Raw genomic sequence first — 15764 nt, forward strand, 5'->3', positions numbered from 1 at the left:
CATGTGGAATAGAAAATAAAACGGAAAATGTTAAGAATTTTCCGCGAAAAACATATCAATTTTGAATTTTACTCTTGAGTGATTTTATGTATATCAGTATCTTATAAATTTCAAATTTTCAACGATCTTTCTATTTTTCTCAAATTGACTATAGTTCTTATATGTGTTAGAGATAAAACCGAATTCTGAAAGGGTATAAAATTCTATAACTAATTCTGTAATAATCGAAAAATAAAAAAATACTCAAACTGTCATTAAAATAACGTAAGTTCGAAATGGTTATCAAACATTGCGAAACTATCATTAATATTTGTCGAGGTTCTCAAGTATTGCAAAAATGTTTCAAAAATACTCGTCAAATCCGAAAACAATACCTAATTAGCGACTAAGAAAACTTTCCTTGGCGAAAACTCGTAACCTTAAGATTTAATATGCCTTGTCGCTTGAAAAATGGTTCGAAAAATCACAAAAAAACAAAAAAAATGAGAAAATATTGAAGATAATCCTTGTCAAATTACTTAAAAAAAGAAAAATTAAAGGGAAATTGGCTTTTTGTTACAAAAATGTCTGAAAATTCACTTTAGCGTTAATTGACAATTTTCAGAAAATTTATACAAAACCACAAGAAAATGGGAAAATCTGTATACGTGTAAATAGGTATTTATAATTGAATTAGTACAAATGCAAAGAATTTTTTTAAAAGTTTTTTTACTGTAGTAAAATATTAAAAAGAGAAATTTGGTAAAAATTCCTGTGCAGTCATTTAAGTGTTAAGAGGAGTCGCGATGAATAAATCAAAGCTTATAACAATGTTATTTAATTGTTTATTCATTCATTTAATTTATATTTACTTCAGTATTCAGTGTTTTTTGCGACCAAAAACAGCCCGCGGATTGTCAAAAAACGATTTCCACAAAAAGTTCCACACGAAAATCTCACCTGCTTCTCTCCGATATTCATGGATACGGAGAGCAGTCAGATGGGAAAAATAGGAGAAAACGTCAAGGAGAGAAGCTCGCGGAGAATCTTCTCTCACAAAGTGGAGGATACGGGCCCAGGATTTTGATCCATTTTAGAATTTAGCTTCGGGATTTTGATGATAGGGATTTCGCCATATTCGGGATTTTGGCTTTTCAGTTTTTTGACCTGTTCGGTATTTCGGGATTTTGGTTCACTCGAGGTTTCGATCTATTCATGATTTAAGCTTTTCGGAATTTTGACCTATTCGGCATTTTAGCTACTCGGAATTTTGGCCCATTCGGAATATTGATTTTACAGGGTTTTAACGCATTAGGAATTCTGACCTTTGGGATTGTGACCATTCTGGATTTTGGCTTTTCGGGATTTTGATTTTTCGGGATTTTGTTCTGCTATTTCAGGACAAAATTATCTTTCCAGTGAGCGTCGGTGAGGTGGCTTACTCTAAAATTGAAACACTCAAGGTTTCAGAGCAAATGAATCAAAATGTCATTGTTGTTCATTCAGTATTTTGGTTCACTCGGGATTTTAGAATAGATATCTAGGATTTAAGCTATGCAGTATTTTAACCCATTAGTATTTCGGCTTTTAGGGATTTTGACTCAATCGGCATTTTGAGTATTTTGGATTTTGGCTTTTAGGGATTTTGACCATTCCGGATTTTGGCTTGTCGAGATTTTGATTCATTTCGGATTTTTGGCTTTAAGATTTTGATTCATTTCGGATTTTGGCTTCCCGGGATTTTGATCCATTTTGGATTCTGGAGATTGGAATTTAGCCATATTCAGAATTTTGGTGTTCGGGACTTTAACCATTCCTGAGTTTAATCCATCTAGGATTTAAGCTATTCGGAATTTTGTCCCATTGTTATTTGGGCTTTTCAGGATTTTGACAAATTCGGCGTTTTGGTGTATTTTAGATTTTAGCTTTTCTGAATTTTGACCAATTCGGTATTTTGGCGTTTGGGATTAAGACCATTCGGGATTTTGGCTTTTCAGGATTTTGGTTCACTTGGGATTACGGTCCGTTCAGGATTTCAGCTTTCCGGAATCCTGATACGTTTGACATTTTGGGTACTCGGAATTTTTGCACTCGGATTTTGACAAATTCAGGATTTGGGCCCATTCGGCATTTTGGATCATCTGGAATTTTAATGTTTGGGAATTAGGTTTTTCGGAATATTGGCCATTCGACGTTTTAGTTTTTCGTGATTTTACCCCTTTCGGGATTTTCATTCATTTTTGATTTTAGGTTATCGCAATTTTGACCCACACTATGGCTTCTCAGGATTTTAATCAATTTTTCGGATTGCGGCTTCTCGGGATTTTAGCGTTCGGAATTATACCACTTTCGGATTTTTGACTCATTCAGTATTTTGGCTCGATTAGGTATTCGGCTATTCAAGATTTTGGCTTTTCGGAATTTTGACTAATTCGGAATTTAATTTTCTTCTCGTACTTTGACCATAATATCATTATAACTCACTGTATTCTATTTTTCTATTTGGGTGTATATAATATATAAAATCAATAAATAAAAAATAAAATATTTTCGACTTATTTTAAAAACTTAGAGTTCTTTCGTAGCTTTTCCAAAACTTGTAATCTGAACTATTTCATCACAAAATAAATTAAATTACCTAAAATTAATTTTAAAACTTTGAATTGGTTTTAAAAACTGATTGGTATGCTTTGGTAAAAGTTTTTTTCATCGTTAAATTTCTTGAGGTATTTTAAAGGAATATGGGAAAAAATTTAAAATGTTCGAAGCCACAGTGTGTGCGAAAGTTGAAAGCCCTTCCCTATATAAATGAATTGGCGTCATTAAATATTTAAGTGTAATATTATTCTGGCTTTAAAATGCAGCAGAAATCCCGGTATATTCAGATTTCTCTTTAAATCATTTTAATTTCAAATAAATCACTGTGAATTTATTGAAAAAGCTCTGTGACAATCAATATTGGTTCATGTGCATGTAAATTAAACAAATTTCGATGATATTTCAAATGAAAAGGTACACAGGAGTATCCATAATAAATATCCACCTGTTTACATTAAATCAATCATCAGGGGAAATGGTCAGCTTTTGTGGTAAATATTTTATGAAATTTCAGCACATTTATCAATATTTGCGGTAATATCTTTTCTGTCAGCTGCTAGTGAAGCACTGTCCACCAATCCACACGAAGATATATAGCAAAATTGAGTTCAGGAAATATATTTTATTTTATTTGGAAACTTCCCTGTTTGAGAATTCAAGTAATTATAGAAAATTAAATTCCTCAACTTGTTACAATGTTTGGAGGTTCAACGCAAATTCCACTTGGAGCTTTTTGGCTTTAGGTATTTTTTAATGTTAACAAATCCACCCTACTCCCCCCAAGGGGCTACCCATCTGTCTGTTCCCGTACCCAAAAAGCATCCAAACTTCCATAAAACTTTTCTTCAGTGGCTTTTACTCCATTTCCACCGGCAATTTTCCCTCAGCAAAATGACTCTGAATTGCAATTAATTGCATTTGTGGGATGTCGTGTGGAGTTTCAAGAAGGGGAGCTTGTACATTTTTTACATGGTGGAAACGCTTGAAAAAAAAATTCCGCCAATTTTCATGAGTTTCCCCAAGAGAAGGGGATAGGGGCGAAAAAACAGGATTGTCAGAGGAAGGGTGTGAAGCTTTTTTTTTAGTGTATCGCGTGTTTTTCTCAAATGAATCTTTCGCGAGAGCTTTTTTGCCACAGAATGGCAGTTTTCTTTTCTAACCCAACCCTTCTGATAACCTTTTCCATCTGGTTCAATTTTTCAGAAGGTGAAAGATTTCAATGGGCCTCCAATTAGCACAATTTGTTGTCTGACTGGAGGATTAATCGAGGTTCTTGTAACCCCATTTCCTGGCAGATTCATTCAACTAGACACCTCTGAGTGAATAATGAGTTCAATTTAATGAAACAGAAATGGGCCAGGAGCGACTGACCCTGAGCCACCTTTGTCAGGTGAATCAATGGATTTATCGTAAAACGGACAGTGAAAAAGTATGACCAGGATTGGAGCAAAATATGCGGCATAATTAATCAAAATCTCAACCCTTTCGCATGAATATATTTAAAAAAAAAATCCATACACCAAAATATCAACTGATGCTTAATTACACCATTTATGGATTTATACAATTTTTTACGTGTAATTTATTTAAAGTAAAACCCAAAATGTTTATTTACACCAACAATGCAGAAAACTCATCAAGAGGTTTATTAATCAGAAAATTTAGCAAGAAAGTTGCGATTTAAAATCCGGAATAACTAGAAGGGGAGGCTGGGGCAGTTTTAGGCAGGTCAAGTTTTTTTTAAAGAGTTTTCTAACAACTCAGTGAGCAACGCAAGTACGTGTTACATTGTCATTTTTTGTCATCTTGTGATATTAAAAATCTATAGCATTTGGCATTCGTAATTTGGTGCAAATATTTACAATGTTTGTACGTTCCATTAGTGAAATGCTTACCTAAAATAAATACATTACAGCTTGGAATTAACAGTACAAATGTTATATTTCATTCTAAACTTCTATTTGTAGTTCAAATTAGCATAATGTATTTGCAAACACTCACAATGTCCAAAAGGTATTTGGCTTCATAAATACACAAACTGTCCATATTGGTTGATGTTAATATATTTTCAGATCAAAAAACGATAAATTTTTCTAATTAACAATTAATATGAGATATTCCTGATTTAAAAGTTATTCCGGAGGCCTTATCAACAAAAAATCGCTATTTTTTTTTTTTTTTTTCAAAAAACGAATAGCGTAGGGGAAAACTCTCATATTTTGCCCATAATCCTTTTAATGAATCTGACTTATTTTTTCAAGAAATCTGATATTTAGTCCGAACTAGCTATTAAAATATGCCATAAATTAGTCAGATTCATTAAAACAAAATAGGAATAATATGAAGTGTTCGAAACAATAGTATGTGCGAAGCCTGAAAATCTTTGGGAAACGGGAACTACTACTAAAGGGGTGCTATAAATATTCTTAAATACTCATAAATACTTCTTGAACATCCTCGTACAGGTAGTACGATCCTGGGTCGTCTCATCTTCGAGTTCTTTGGATCTCATGTCCTTGGAAAGCCATGTGATAGGGGGGCGGCCAGGACTTCTCTTTTGTTGGGTTTGGTTAATAAGTAAATTTCAGTTATACCTATAACTGAATGATTATCCTGAATGGTTATCTCCTATAACTGATTATCCTTCCATCTTTGGATATGTTTCAGAAGTAGTCAAGACAGACATTTCGTGCTTAGGTGTAAATACTACACAATAATTCCTTTTTAAAGTTATCAAGGTCAGTATTTTTAAACTATTTTAGTTGTTCTATAGCATCCTAAAACTAAATAAAATTCTTTCAGACTTATACAAAATTTATAGATCTCTCAAAATAAATCAGATTTTGTCCAAATCTGTCGAAAAATTTCATCTCCTATATAAATTGACACCTGACCTAAAAATACCAGGAAGAAATTTTCGGAGAGTATTGGTGTCTGAGGACGAAATGTCCGCCTTTATTACCTTTAAAACGTACCCAAAAATGACAAGAATCGAAGATTTAGTTTTTGAGATATTTTCAAAATAGTGGTTTCTGGAGGTGAAGGAGTAAGGTGAGGAGAAAATCCATATAGTATTTGGATTGGATTCCTTAAATTGACTTTTGGAGAGATTTTCAGAACATTCCAAGTGGTTAGCTCTATTTCTTTGGTCAAAAAACTCATCAGAAGAAATTCTTCTTTGCTGTGAAAAGAAGAAATAACCTCTAGGATACTCTCTAAAATATCCAAGACTGAAAGAACGCGATAGTGTGTCTTTGATAACCTTGATCATGGCTAGTAGAGCATATTAAAAAAAATCTCGAAAAAGACAAAACAAAATTAAAAGTAAACCAAGTAAACGCTCAAAAATATATCACATGAACATATTAAGAAAAGTCGTGTACTTAGATAGTAACATTTGAACGTTTAAGTCTACGTAAATATTAGAGATATGCCCAAAAGGTCAATTTGACCGGGCAAAAAGAAAAACAATAAAATGCCATGTTGAAAAAAAAATCATTGTTGTCGTACGATAACGCTTCCAAATCTCGTAACCTCGAGAGTGATTGATTGAAATGCTTTATGCATTTAGTTAAAATCGTAAGGAAAGTCAAAGGAATTTTCTGAAAATTTTGAATATTTTCTCAAGCATCCTAAAACAAATAAAAAAAAATTCATCAATTTGGCATATATAGTTATTAATGAGTTGAAATTGCAATTATTTGATGATTAATTAAATGAAATAATATATTTTTCTCAATATATTTCCTTTTCTCATTTACGCATTCTTAAAATAGTTAAGGGGTTACGTGGGTCAAGAAGACTGTAAAAATATAATAATTTCTCAATTTTTTCAGCATATTAAAAATATATTTAATTTAAGCTTTTAGGCATATAAAATTAAAACTTTCTAAATTATTCATTTAAAATTTTTAAAAATTTAGAATTTAAAACCTGATTTTTGGAGATTTTCTGAAAAAAAAAAACATACGTTTCGGTGAAGAAGTTTGATCCATCTAAAATCCAAAAATCAAATCATTCCTGTTTGCTGATAGGTTAAACTAATCCTTAAACGAAAGATTTTATGCCTACTTGATCAAAACGTATTCTAGATTCTACAAGACGAAACGTAAAATACGTCAAAACTGGTATTTTTGCATATGAAGTTTTCTTGAAAATTCAAATTTCATTTTTTGACAAAATCCTTCGTTCAAAGACTAGTTCAACTCATCAGGTAACAGGAAATAATAATTGGCTTTTGATTTTCAGATGAACCAATTCCGACAAATCTTGTCCACTGAAAAGTATGTTTTTCTTTTTTTTCAAAAATATCTCCAGAAATCAAGTCCCACAGGATAAATTTTTAAATGAAAATTTCAGGAAATTCAGTTCGAATATTGTACTTTTATATGACTAAGAGCTTGAATTAATTACATTTTTTATTATGTTGAAAAGGAATTAGAACAAAATTTACTGTTTTTTTTGTCAATTTTGACCCACGTAACCCCTTAAGTATATGTATCGAAGAATTAGAATAATATATTTTATATTTAAAATTTGTCATTTTGAATAATGTTTTTTTGTTTTGCCTTATTCTCTTACATTCAAGAGAAGTGGGACGGAAATCGACTAATAAAAATGGATCAATCAAAATTTTGTCTAATGCAATACCTTAAATTCTACTCTAGCTACGGCCTTGTCACATAGTCTAGCCATACGATCTCAACCGTGATTTTGCGAGCTTACATCACCTTTTTCTTCAATCGCATGTTGCCCCTTTCATATTCATTGACCACCCTTTCATTTAGGGTGATTCCCAACGACCACCTCTGCATTCGCATTTCTGCAACGTGAATCTTTTGATCGTGGACTTTGGTGGCTACACTCAATGGGTCAAGTGCTAGAGCACTCGCTCTATGATGCAAGTGTCCCGGGTTCGAATAAGTATCCCATCGTAAGGTTTTCCTCGTTTGGTTAATCTTGCCACTGTTCGTTATAATGTTTCCCCTTTCGTCGTCTATGTATCTGACTGTTTTTTTTTTAATTATTTTTTTGAAAACTTTTTTTTCTTAAGAACGATCTTAAATCAGTATAAGACGCTTAGTAAAATAATTTCCTGGTGAGCTTCAGGTGGCCATAAGTAGCCATAAGTGGCCATATGCGGTTATTTTCCTTTAATACATTGACTTACCATTAAAGTTTATGACGCAAAGAGCTTGCAAAATATGTATTCAGTAATTTTACGAATTTTCATCATTATTTATTAAAATACAGTATAATAAAACTGTCGTTTATTATCACTTAAGCAAGGACATTTCGCTGAAAAAAAGAATGTTCTATCTACACCCACTAATGGTACAGTTTTCACAATTTTCCAATGAAAAAACTCCCATTTCTCTTATAAATGAATAGCTTTTTTTGACATCATATCGTCAAAATGCTTTTGTGGTATTTTTCATAAATGCCAGCTAAAGGATTTCGTGAGATTTTCCTGATACGGGGGATAAAGAGCTTTGGGAGAGAAGAATGATTTTTATGAATTTATTCAATGTCACTTTTTAACCTTTCAATTGGGGTATTTTTCGAACGTTTTAATAGAATTGTTAAGAGAAGCATTGCTGCAATTGAAAACTTTTCAAAGCATTAAGCATATTGAAAATTTGACTGACAATTTTATGAATAGAAATTGACTTGTAAGCTCTGAAAGAGCATTTTGTGGGAAAAGTTGTAGAAATTGGCCAGTTAGTTTCTCACCCTCGAGACTTGCACTAAATTGCCAATAGATTTCCTAGAATTTTCACAACTTTTCACCCCAAACATTATGGTTATGAATTAATAAACTGGCAATTCCGACAATTTCTTCCCATGTCCAACCTGGAAGGCTTGTAATTTGGTGTAGACGATGGAAGAATTTGCAAATTGCCCCAATGTGGAGGGTTTGCATGTGAGAGCTTGTGCTAATGATTAAATCCTCCCGAAGCCTGTCCTGGGGATAATCTCCCAGGATTTTGCCGCTAGGCACCATGTGGATGGCTAAATTGCCTAATATTTTTTCAGTTTTTTTTTCCTCCCTGTCATCTGATTATTTTTTATACGTCTCCTCGTCACGATCCCCAACCAGAAAATTCAGTCTTGTCACATTTATGAAAATTGTGCAATTTATGAGAAGGACAGCTTTATCTCACAGTGCCTCTTTTTTTTTAGAGGAGTCTCCTCTAAATTCTGCCCAAATACCGGAAGGCAGAGGAATTTTTCATGAGCCTGTATTCGATTTTTGTACGATGGAGGTCATAAATATAGCGAAATTTGCGCAATATCACCATCTGAAATTCGCTTATTTATCCGTGGCTGGATCGGTGGAAAGAAGAAGCAATATGGTGTGCTTGTCACGAATTCCGTGGTGAGCTTTCTTGGTTCACTTTGCATGGCGAAAAGCTCATGTACATCCTTGAACTTTTCACCAATTAATTCCATCAAAGAAATGGTGCTCGTGCTCATGGGGCAGAAAATCATTGTGAATTGTTACAATTATAGCCCTCACTGTCTGTCGTTTTGTCAGTTTTGCATTTTCAAGAAGTTAAAATTATCGAACTTTGCACTCTGGAAAAATCATTACATTTTCTTAAGCCATACAGGGGTTGATAGCTACACTTACACTTACACATAGTGCAACACATTGCTAATCTTTCCGTATAGAAGTAGATCTTGAAAAATTCGAAAATCTATTTGAAGATCCAAAAAAGAGACTTTCTTACTTCTTAATACTTTCGCAAGGTGGCGGAAGTTACATCCTGTTCGAATTTCAAAGTTCTCAAGTGTCAAAATGTGACGGTCTTCACATTTGTGAGGAAGAAAACAGAACAACGACGTTTACTGTTCTTGCCCCAGTATTTAATCACCCCATAATCACTGAGTAATTCTTTTGCCTTCGTTTTAGTGTGATATTTGATAAATTTTCTCCATCTTGTTCGAAAATTTAGTATGAAAATTCGAAATTGAATTTGAATTCTTCAAACTTCAACGACTTTTTGTGCATATAGAGTTCCATTTACCTTTTATCCAAGACACTATTGGAGAATCAAAATCTACTTGTGATCGGCCTCAATATCTCCTTTAGAAAAGTACTTCAATTTGGGAATACACTGCGTGAGAGGTATTGAGCCCAAACAGAAGTAGATTTTGATTCTCCAATAGTGTCTTGCATAAAAGGTAAATGGAACTCTATTTCCACAAAAAGTCGATGAAGTTTGAAGAAGTCAAATTCAATTTCGAATTTTCATACTAAATTTTCGAACAAGGTTGGGGAAATTTATCAAATATCACACTAAAAAGCTGACAAAAGAGTTACTCAGTGATTATGGAGTGATTAAATAATGGGGCAAGAACAGTAAATATCGTTGTTCTGTTTTTTGACTCACAACAATGTGAAGACCGTCACATCTTGACACTTGAGCACTTCGAAATTCGAACAGGATGTAACTTCCGTCACCTTGCGAAAGTATTAAGAAGTAAGAAAGTCTCTTTTTTGGATCTTCAAATAGATTTTCGAATTTTTCAAGATCTACTTCTGTACGGAATGATTTTGATAATCATGGTGATAAAATCCTACCAGTTGGCAAATTATTGAAATCGTACTCGCACCCGTCAGATCTTTAGAGGCCGAGAGAAAAATACTCGCACACCCGACAGATTCAAATCCTTTTGTAATTCCTTCTTTATAATATAAAGTACTTGCTACACGTACTCAAGAATCTGCGGGGAGTTGTCCCTGCTTTTCTGCCCCAAAATGGATAATGCCCAACGCATAATAATTTTTGTTTAGTAAACATGTTTTTGACATTTCAATGATAGTAAGTGAGATATATATCTAGTCATCTCGCTCTGTCTCATAGGAAATTTTGAAAACATGTTTATAAATAAAAGCTATTGTGTGCTGGGCATAACTAATGCTCAGCGCACAATCACTTTTGTTTGAAAATATGTTTTCAAAATTTCCCATGAGAGAGAGCAAGATGACTAGATCTAGATCTTACTCACTCTCATTGAAATGTCATAAATATATTTACAAAACAATATTTATTGTGCGCTGGGCATAACTCTGACTCACAATTTTGTTCCTGATTATATCAAACCAAAGTGTACCAATTTTTATTTAGTTTTCGTTTACACGTAAATGTCAGTTTCGACGTTTCAATATTTTGCATTGAGTGGTACTCCAACTCACAACTGCGTCAGTTTGAACAGGGGATCACACTGCTCAAGATCCGATCGCTCTTACCAGTTACACCACGAGATCCCTAGAAAAAATTAAAGTAGGGTGGAATCATCACTTATGGACGTTATACACTTATGAACAGTTCGCAAAAAACCTAATTTCTTATTTAAAATAGATTTCGATAAATCACAAAATTATTAATCACATCATAAACCGATAATATTATAATTTTCCCAAATCTGTTTTAGGTAAGAACTTAAGAATTTTGCACCCTGTCTATAAATGTATAACGTCCATAAGTGATGACTCCACCCTACTTCAATTTTTTCTAGGGATCTCATCTAATATTGATCGACAATACTTAAGTCGATCAATAACCCCTGATCCGAGCTATAATGGGTCAAAGTTCGAAAATGGGCCAGCCTATATCTCCGGTTCTAAGTAATATTTAGGCCTAAATTGTGTTTTTTTTTTTGGTTTCGTCTCCATGAGCACTTTCGGATGGAAGTGCAAAAAGTCACCACAGGTGGCGTTGCGATAGCGTCAAAATTCAAACTCATTTTTTTCAAAAACTCCATTGGGCATTTTGATCAAATTTTAGAGTATTGTAGCTTAGGCTATGAAGTTTTTAAAAAGTGGCATGGGTTCGCTGTAGTTATAATGGAACCGGATATATGATGGTTCAAAGTTCACGAAATTTAAAACTTCATATCTCCGGTTCTATTTGACCGATTTTGACGAGTAAGGGCGCAAATTAAAAGTCTTGCAAAGCGATACAATTTTTTAATATATTTGAACTTCGCACGGGGCGCCAGAGTTAAAAAAAAACATTTTTCATAAAACTTAGCCTCAATTATCTCGACACGTGCTTAACCGATCTTGATGATTAATTCGATATAATTATAGAGGATATTTATATCTATATTTCGTCCAATCATCGTTTTTTTGTTCAGGTTATATCATATGTTCAATTTTGTTGATTTAGTGTAAAAAAGTGATTTTTTCTCACAATAAGGCTGCGACAGTACTCAGATGTTGATATGACCGCTTTTACTCGACTACGTTATTTAAAATAAGGTTTAGAAGAAAATTTTTACAAAATTCAATCATTCTTTGATATTGTCGTAGTTCATCACATGGACGAAATGCCCGCTGTGATCCAAAAACGTGTTCCATTTACAAATAAATTGAATTATCTCGGCTACCGAGCAAGTAATAAGATAAAGTTTTGGGGCAAAATTATAGAGGAGATTCTTTTTTGTATTCCACTATTATCTTTTTGTCTGTTCATTTACATCCTAGTGTTTTTTATTTAAATAAAAAGTTTGCAATTTTTCAGTAATTTGATTCCAAATCGCTGTGTTATATCTCTCATCTCTAGGTCTAAATCGAATTTGCATGCAATCCGAGTTTGCTCACTTTAAAAATCTCACTTACAATAAGCTGATCTAGGTTTATTATTAGTTTTTTTTTTATTATGCTGAAACTAGGAACGACGTGCTGCTAACAATGATACGATTTTTTTTTTCATCGTGACGTACATAACCCCTTAAGTCAAGAACCTCTTTGTCCACATTTCAAACTTTAAGCGCGATGAAAGATTTTATTAGCTGATTAATTCAGCTTCGGTCTCCCCTACAATTAAAGTTCTATAAGTATCAATAGTAGTTATGAAATCAAAGAATTATTATATTCTTGACATTCCCTAACACGGGCCACTAAAACACTTCTCCAAACTAATTTAGTATTTTTCGCAATAATTGTTATGATACGAATGGTTCTCAGAAATTATTTCCCAAACCGCACCAACTGTATTTCTTTTATTGTCCTTGGCGTCCTTGGAGTTACTTAAATAAAATATTTTCTCTTGTTTTGCTCAAGACGCTTCTTGTCAGCATCTGAAGAGTACTCATTAACTCCAAATAAAGGACACACTCCCATTTGGGAAGAACAAAGTACTTAATCTTTCTCAAGACTGTTGAAACTTTCATAAACTTACCAGCATCTTCGCCAAAGTCCTCCATGGTATCCCCATCGCTAAGCACTACTTTTTCACTTTTGGCATCATCTTGTTCCACTTTTGTGGCATCCCCATTTTCTGTGGGTACCAGTCTTGCCTCTTGACTCGAACTACAGCCCATCTCTGTGTCCTCCGGCCACGGATTTATAGCACAAAAAAAAGGAGATTCAAACAACTGTTGCAGAGAGGGCACAAAAATCACAAAACCCACCCTTTTTTGGGAGGTTTTGGGGTTGATTTTTCTTAAAGCTGTCTCGAGCTTCTTTTTGTTGGGGCTGAAGGCACAAACACGCACTGACTCTCTGGGGAGTTCTTCTTGGCTGATTGCCTTGCACTATAGTCACTAGTCCACTGGCTTATGTGTGCATTAATATAAAATGTGAGTATCTTTCCAGGTGCGTCATAAAAATTTCATTTTCTGAGTAGCCACAGTTACACGGGCTTTTACGCTGCTGCTTGGGCAATCCATGGGAAATCTACATATTTCACTCTATTTTACCACCTTTGCACTTTGACATAATATTGACCTCTAGTCTATCCCTAAAGATAAAGATAAAGATTTTGATACAAAAAAGTAGGGAAAAAAACAACTGATCGCAATCACGTTTTCTAGATTCAATATTCATAAAATAATATACGACTTTGTGTGGAAATAAGGGCAGAATCAGATTGACAATAAAATGCTCTCCAGCTTCACTGTATTTCGTTGATTTACGCATTTTCATTGCAATTCTTACGCAAATTCTCAATTACCGTATTACCTTATCTCATACTCGGTGGCACTAGGTTAAGTGTGTCAAATTCCGGCTAGCTTGCAATTCCGGCCACATTTTTTGCTCCTCGAATTTCCATGAATTTTTAGTTTTTACATACTCCAGAGATTATACAATGCAAAAGAATAACAAAAAATGTAGCTTCGACAAACGAGATGACGTAAAAAAGACATTTGAAGAATTCTCGAAGGGCAAGGAACTATGAGAATGAAGGTGGCCGAAATAGAGCACCAAAGCTATGTCTATATTTTTATTCATTTTAAAATGTATTAAGAATGATTTTAAAGTAAATAAAGACGATAAACTGTCTACAAGGTTCTAAGCAACACTCCTTAAGTAGAAGGTATGAAAAAAAAACAATTTCTATTAAAGACATTACATTTCAAACTTGAGACTTTGGCGCTTGCATGCATCTATGCCGAAATTTGGCACACTTACCCTAGGTGAAAATAATATATGATAATTGAAGAAATAAAAGAAAAATTCGATAAACGGTGAGCAAAAAAACTACGAGAAATTATTCGTACAGTTTTTCTTTGCTCACCGTTTATCGAATTTTCGTTTCACTTCTTTAACTTTCTTATATTATTTTCACATAGTACCACCGAGTATGAGATAAGGTAATACGGTAATTGTGAATTTGCGTAAGAATTGCAATAAAAATGCGTAAATTTTCGAAATACGGTGAGCATTTTACTGTCAATGTGATTCTGCCCTAAATCTGAATACTATAGCCTTAGTGGATCAGTTGTTAGCGTTGGTAGAGTAATGCCTCTATCTGTGTTATCATACTTGCACATTAAAATTTTAATATGATTCACATTAATCGTCGCTGGTGAGAGTCCAAATGTGTAATTTGTGTGTTTGAATCATTTTATATTCGAAATTTGATCTATTTGTTGATAAAATGGTAGACTTGGCCCGCAAAATTTGATATAAATTGATTTATAGCATTAATTCGAAAAATTAATGCGATTTTCTCTTTAATTTTTTAATGTGAAAAATATTTATGCTTTAGGTAAATTTAAACTTATTTTTGCAGGCCAAGTCCACTTCTTTATCAATAAATAGAAAACCCCAAATATTAAGTGACTCAAAGACACAAATAACATATTTGGACGCTCACAAGCGACAATTAATGTGAATCACATTAAAATTTTAATGTGCAAGTGTGATAACGCCGTATAACTGTGAAGGTCCCGGGTTCGAAAATCGGCAGTTGAAGATTTTTCAGCAGCTGTATCGAATTAGTCCGGCGAATGAGTGAAAATTAGGTGAATTTGGGGCAGCACCGAACACAGCGAAAATTTTAGTCTTCAGAGAATGAGACCTGAATTAGTTCATAGATACCAGGGGGAAGTGGGGCACCTTTAAAAGTGGAGTGCCTTTGAAATTGGGATTTTTCACTTATTATAAATAAAATTGAGCCTTATCGTGATATAATTCAGCTACACAAACAGATTGAAAATCTAAATTACATTATGATATGGCTCAGTATCACTTAAACATAGGAGAAAAATTCCAATTTCAAATGTGCCCAACTTCCCTCTAGGGATGCTTGTTCACTGAAGAAATGGTCGAAGTCCAAGAAGTTTAGACATAAAAATTACTGTTCGGTGCTACCCCATGATCGGTGGTGCTCCAGGTGTTCCAAATGCCCAATGCATTGGTTATAAATCGCCTAAACAAGAGAGGCTGGTATAGAAAGGACGGCATAAAGAGTTCTGTCGATACAAATACACATTCACTGCAACTGATCCAACAAAGCTGGCCTGCCTCAAAGAAACGGCTCTGTTTGAGTAGGGTGAAGTGGGGCACCTTTAAATTGGGTCAGCTTTGAAATTAACTTTTTTCTCTTATTTCTATATGAACCTGAACCTTATTATGATGTAATTTGTCTTAATAAACAATTTACGAAACCAAATTACATCATATAACGCCCAGTTCTATTTAAAAAGGGGTGCCAAAGCGTCCCAGGCTTTGCGAAATGCTTGAACTAGAGCTTTAGATGCTATACCTCAAAAGTATTTTAGCATCATTTACTGGTTTTTAAACGTTTTGAACCGATTCATCACTCAAATGATCCCCAGAATTGTTTTAAAAGTAACAGAACTGATTTTCAGAATAAAAAAATTGTTATCTGTTATGAATCGGTTCATTATCCGTTCAGAATCGATTAGAATCGGTTCAGTTTTATAGG

General features: G+C 33.7%; 1 protein-coding gene across 2 annotated transcripts in view; it reads right to left on the reverse strand.

Moving 5' to 3' along the window:
* Window positions 1-15764, reverse strand: part of LOC129802155 (uncharacterized) — a 123804-nt gene that overhangs the window by 105836 nt on the left and 2204 nt on the right. For both annotated transcript variants that reach the window (XM_055847754.1, XM_055847753.1), the window contains exon 2: window positions 12771-13331. In XM_055847754.1, the coding sequence (XP_055703729.1) occupies window positions 12771-12912 (142 nt within the window). In that variant the 5' untranslated portion in view covers window positions 12913-13331. The remainder of the gene's footprint in view (window positions 1-12770; window positions 13332-15764) is intronic.

Source organism: Phlebotomus papatasi, chromosome 2 (assembly GCF_024763615.1).
Source record: "Phlebotomus papatasi isolate M1 chromosome 2, Ppap_2.1, whole genome shotgun sequence".
Taxonomy (NCBI): Eukaryota; Metazoa; Arthropoda; class Insecta; order Diptera; family Psychodidae; genus Phlebotomus; species Phlebotomus papatasi.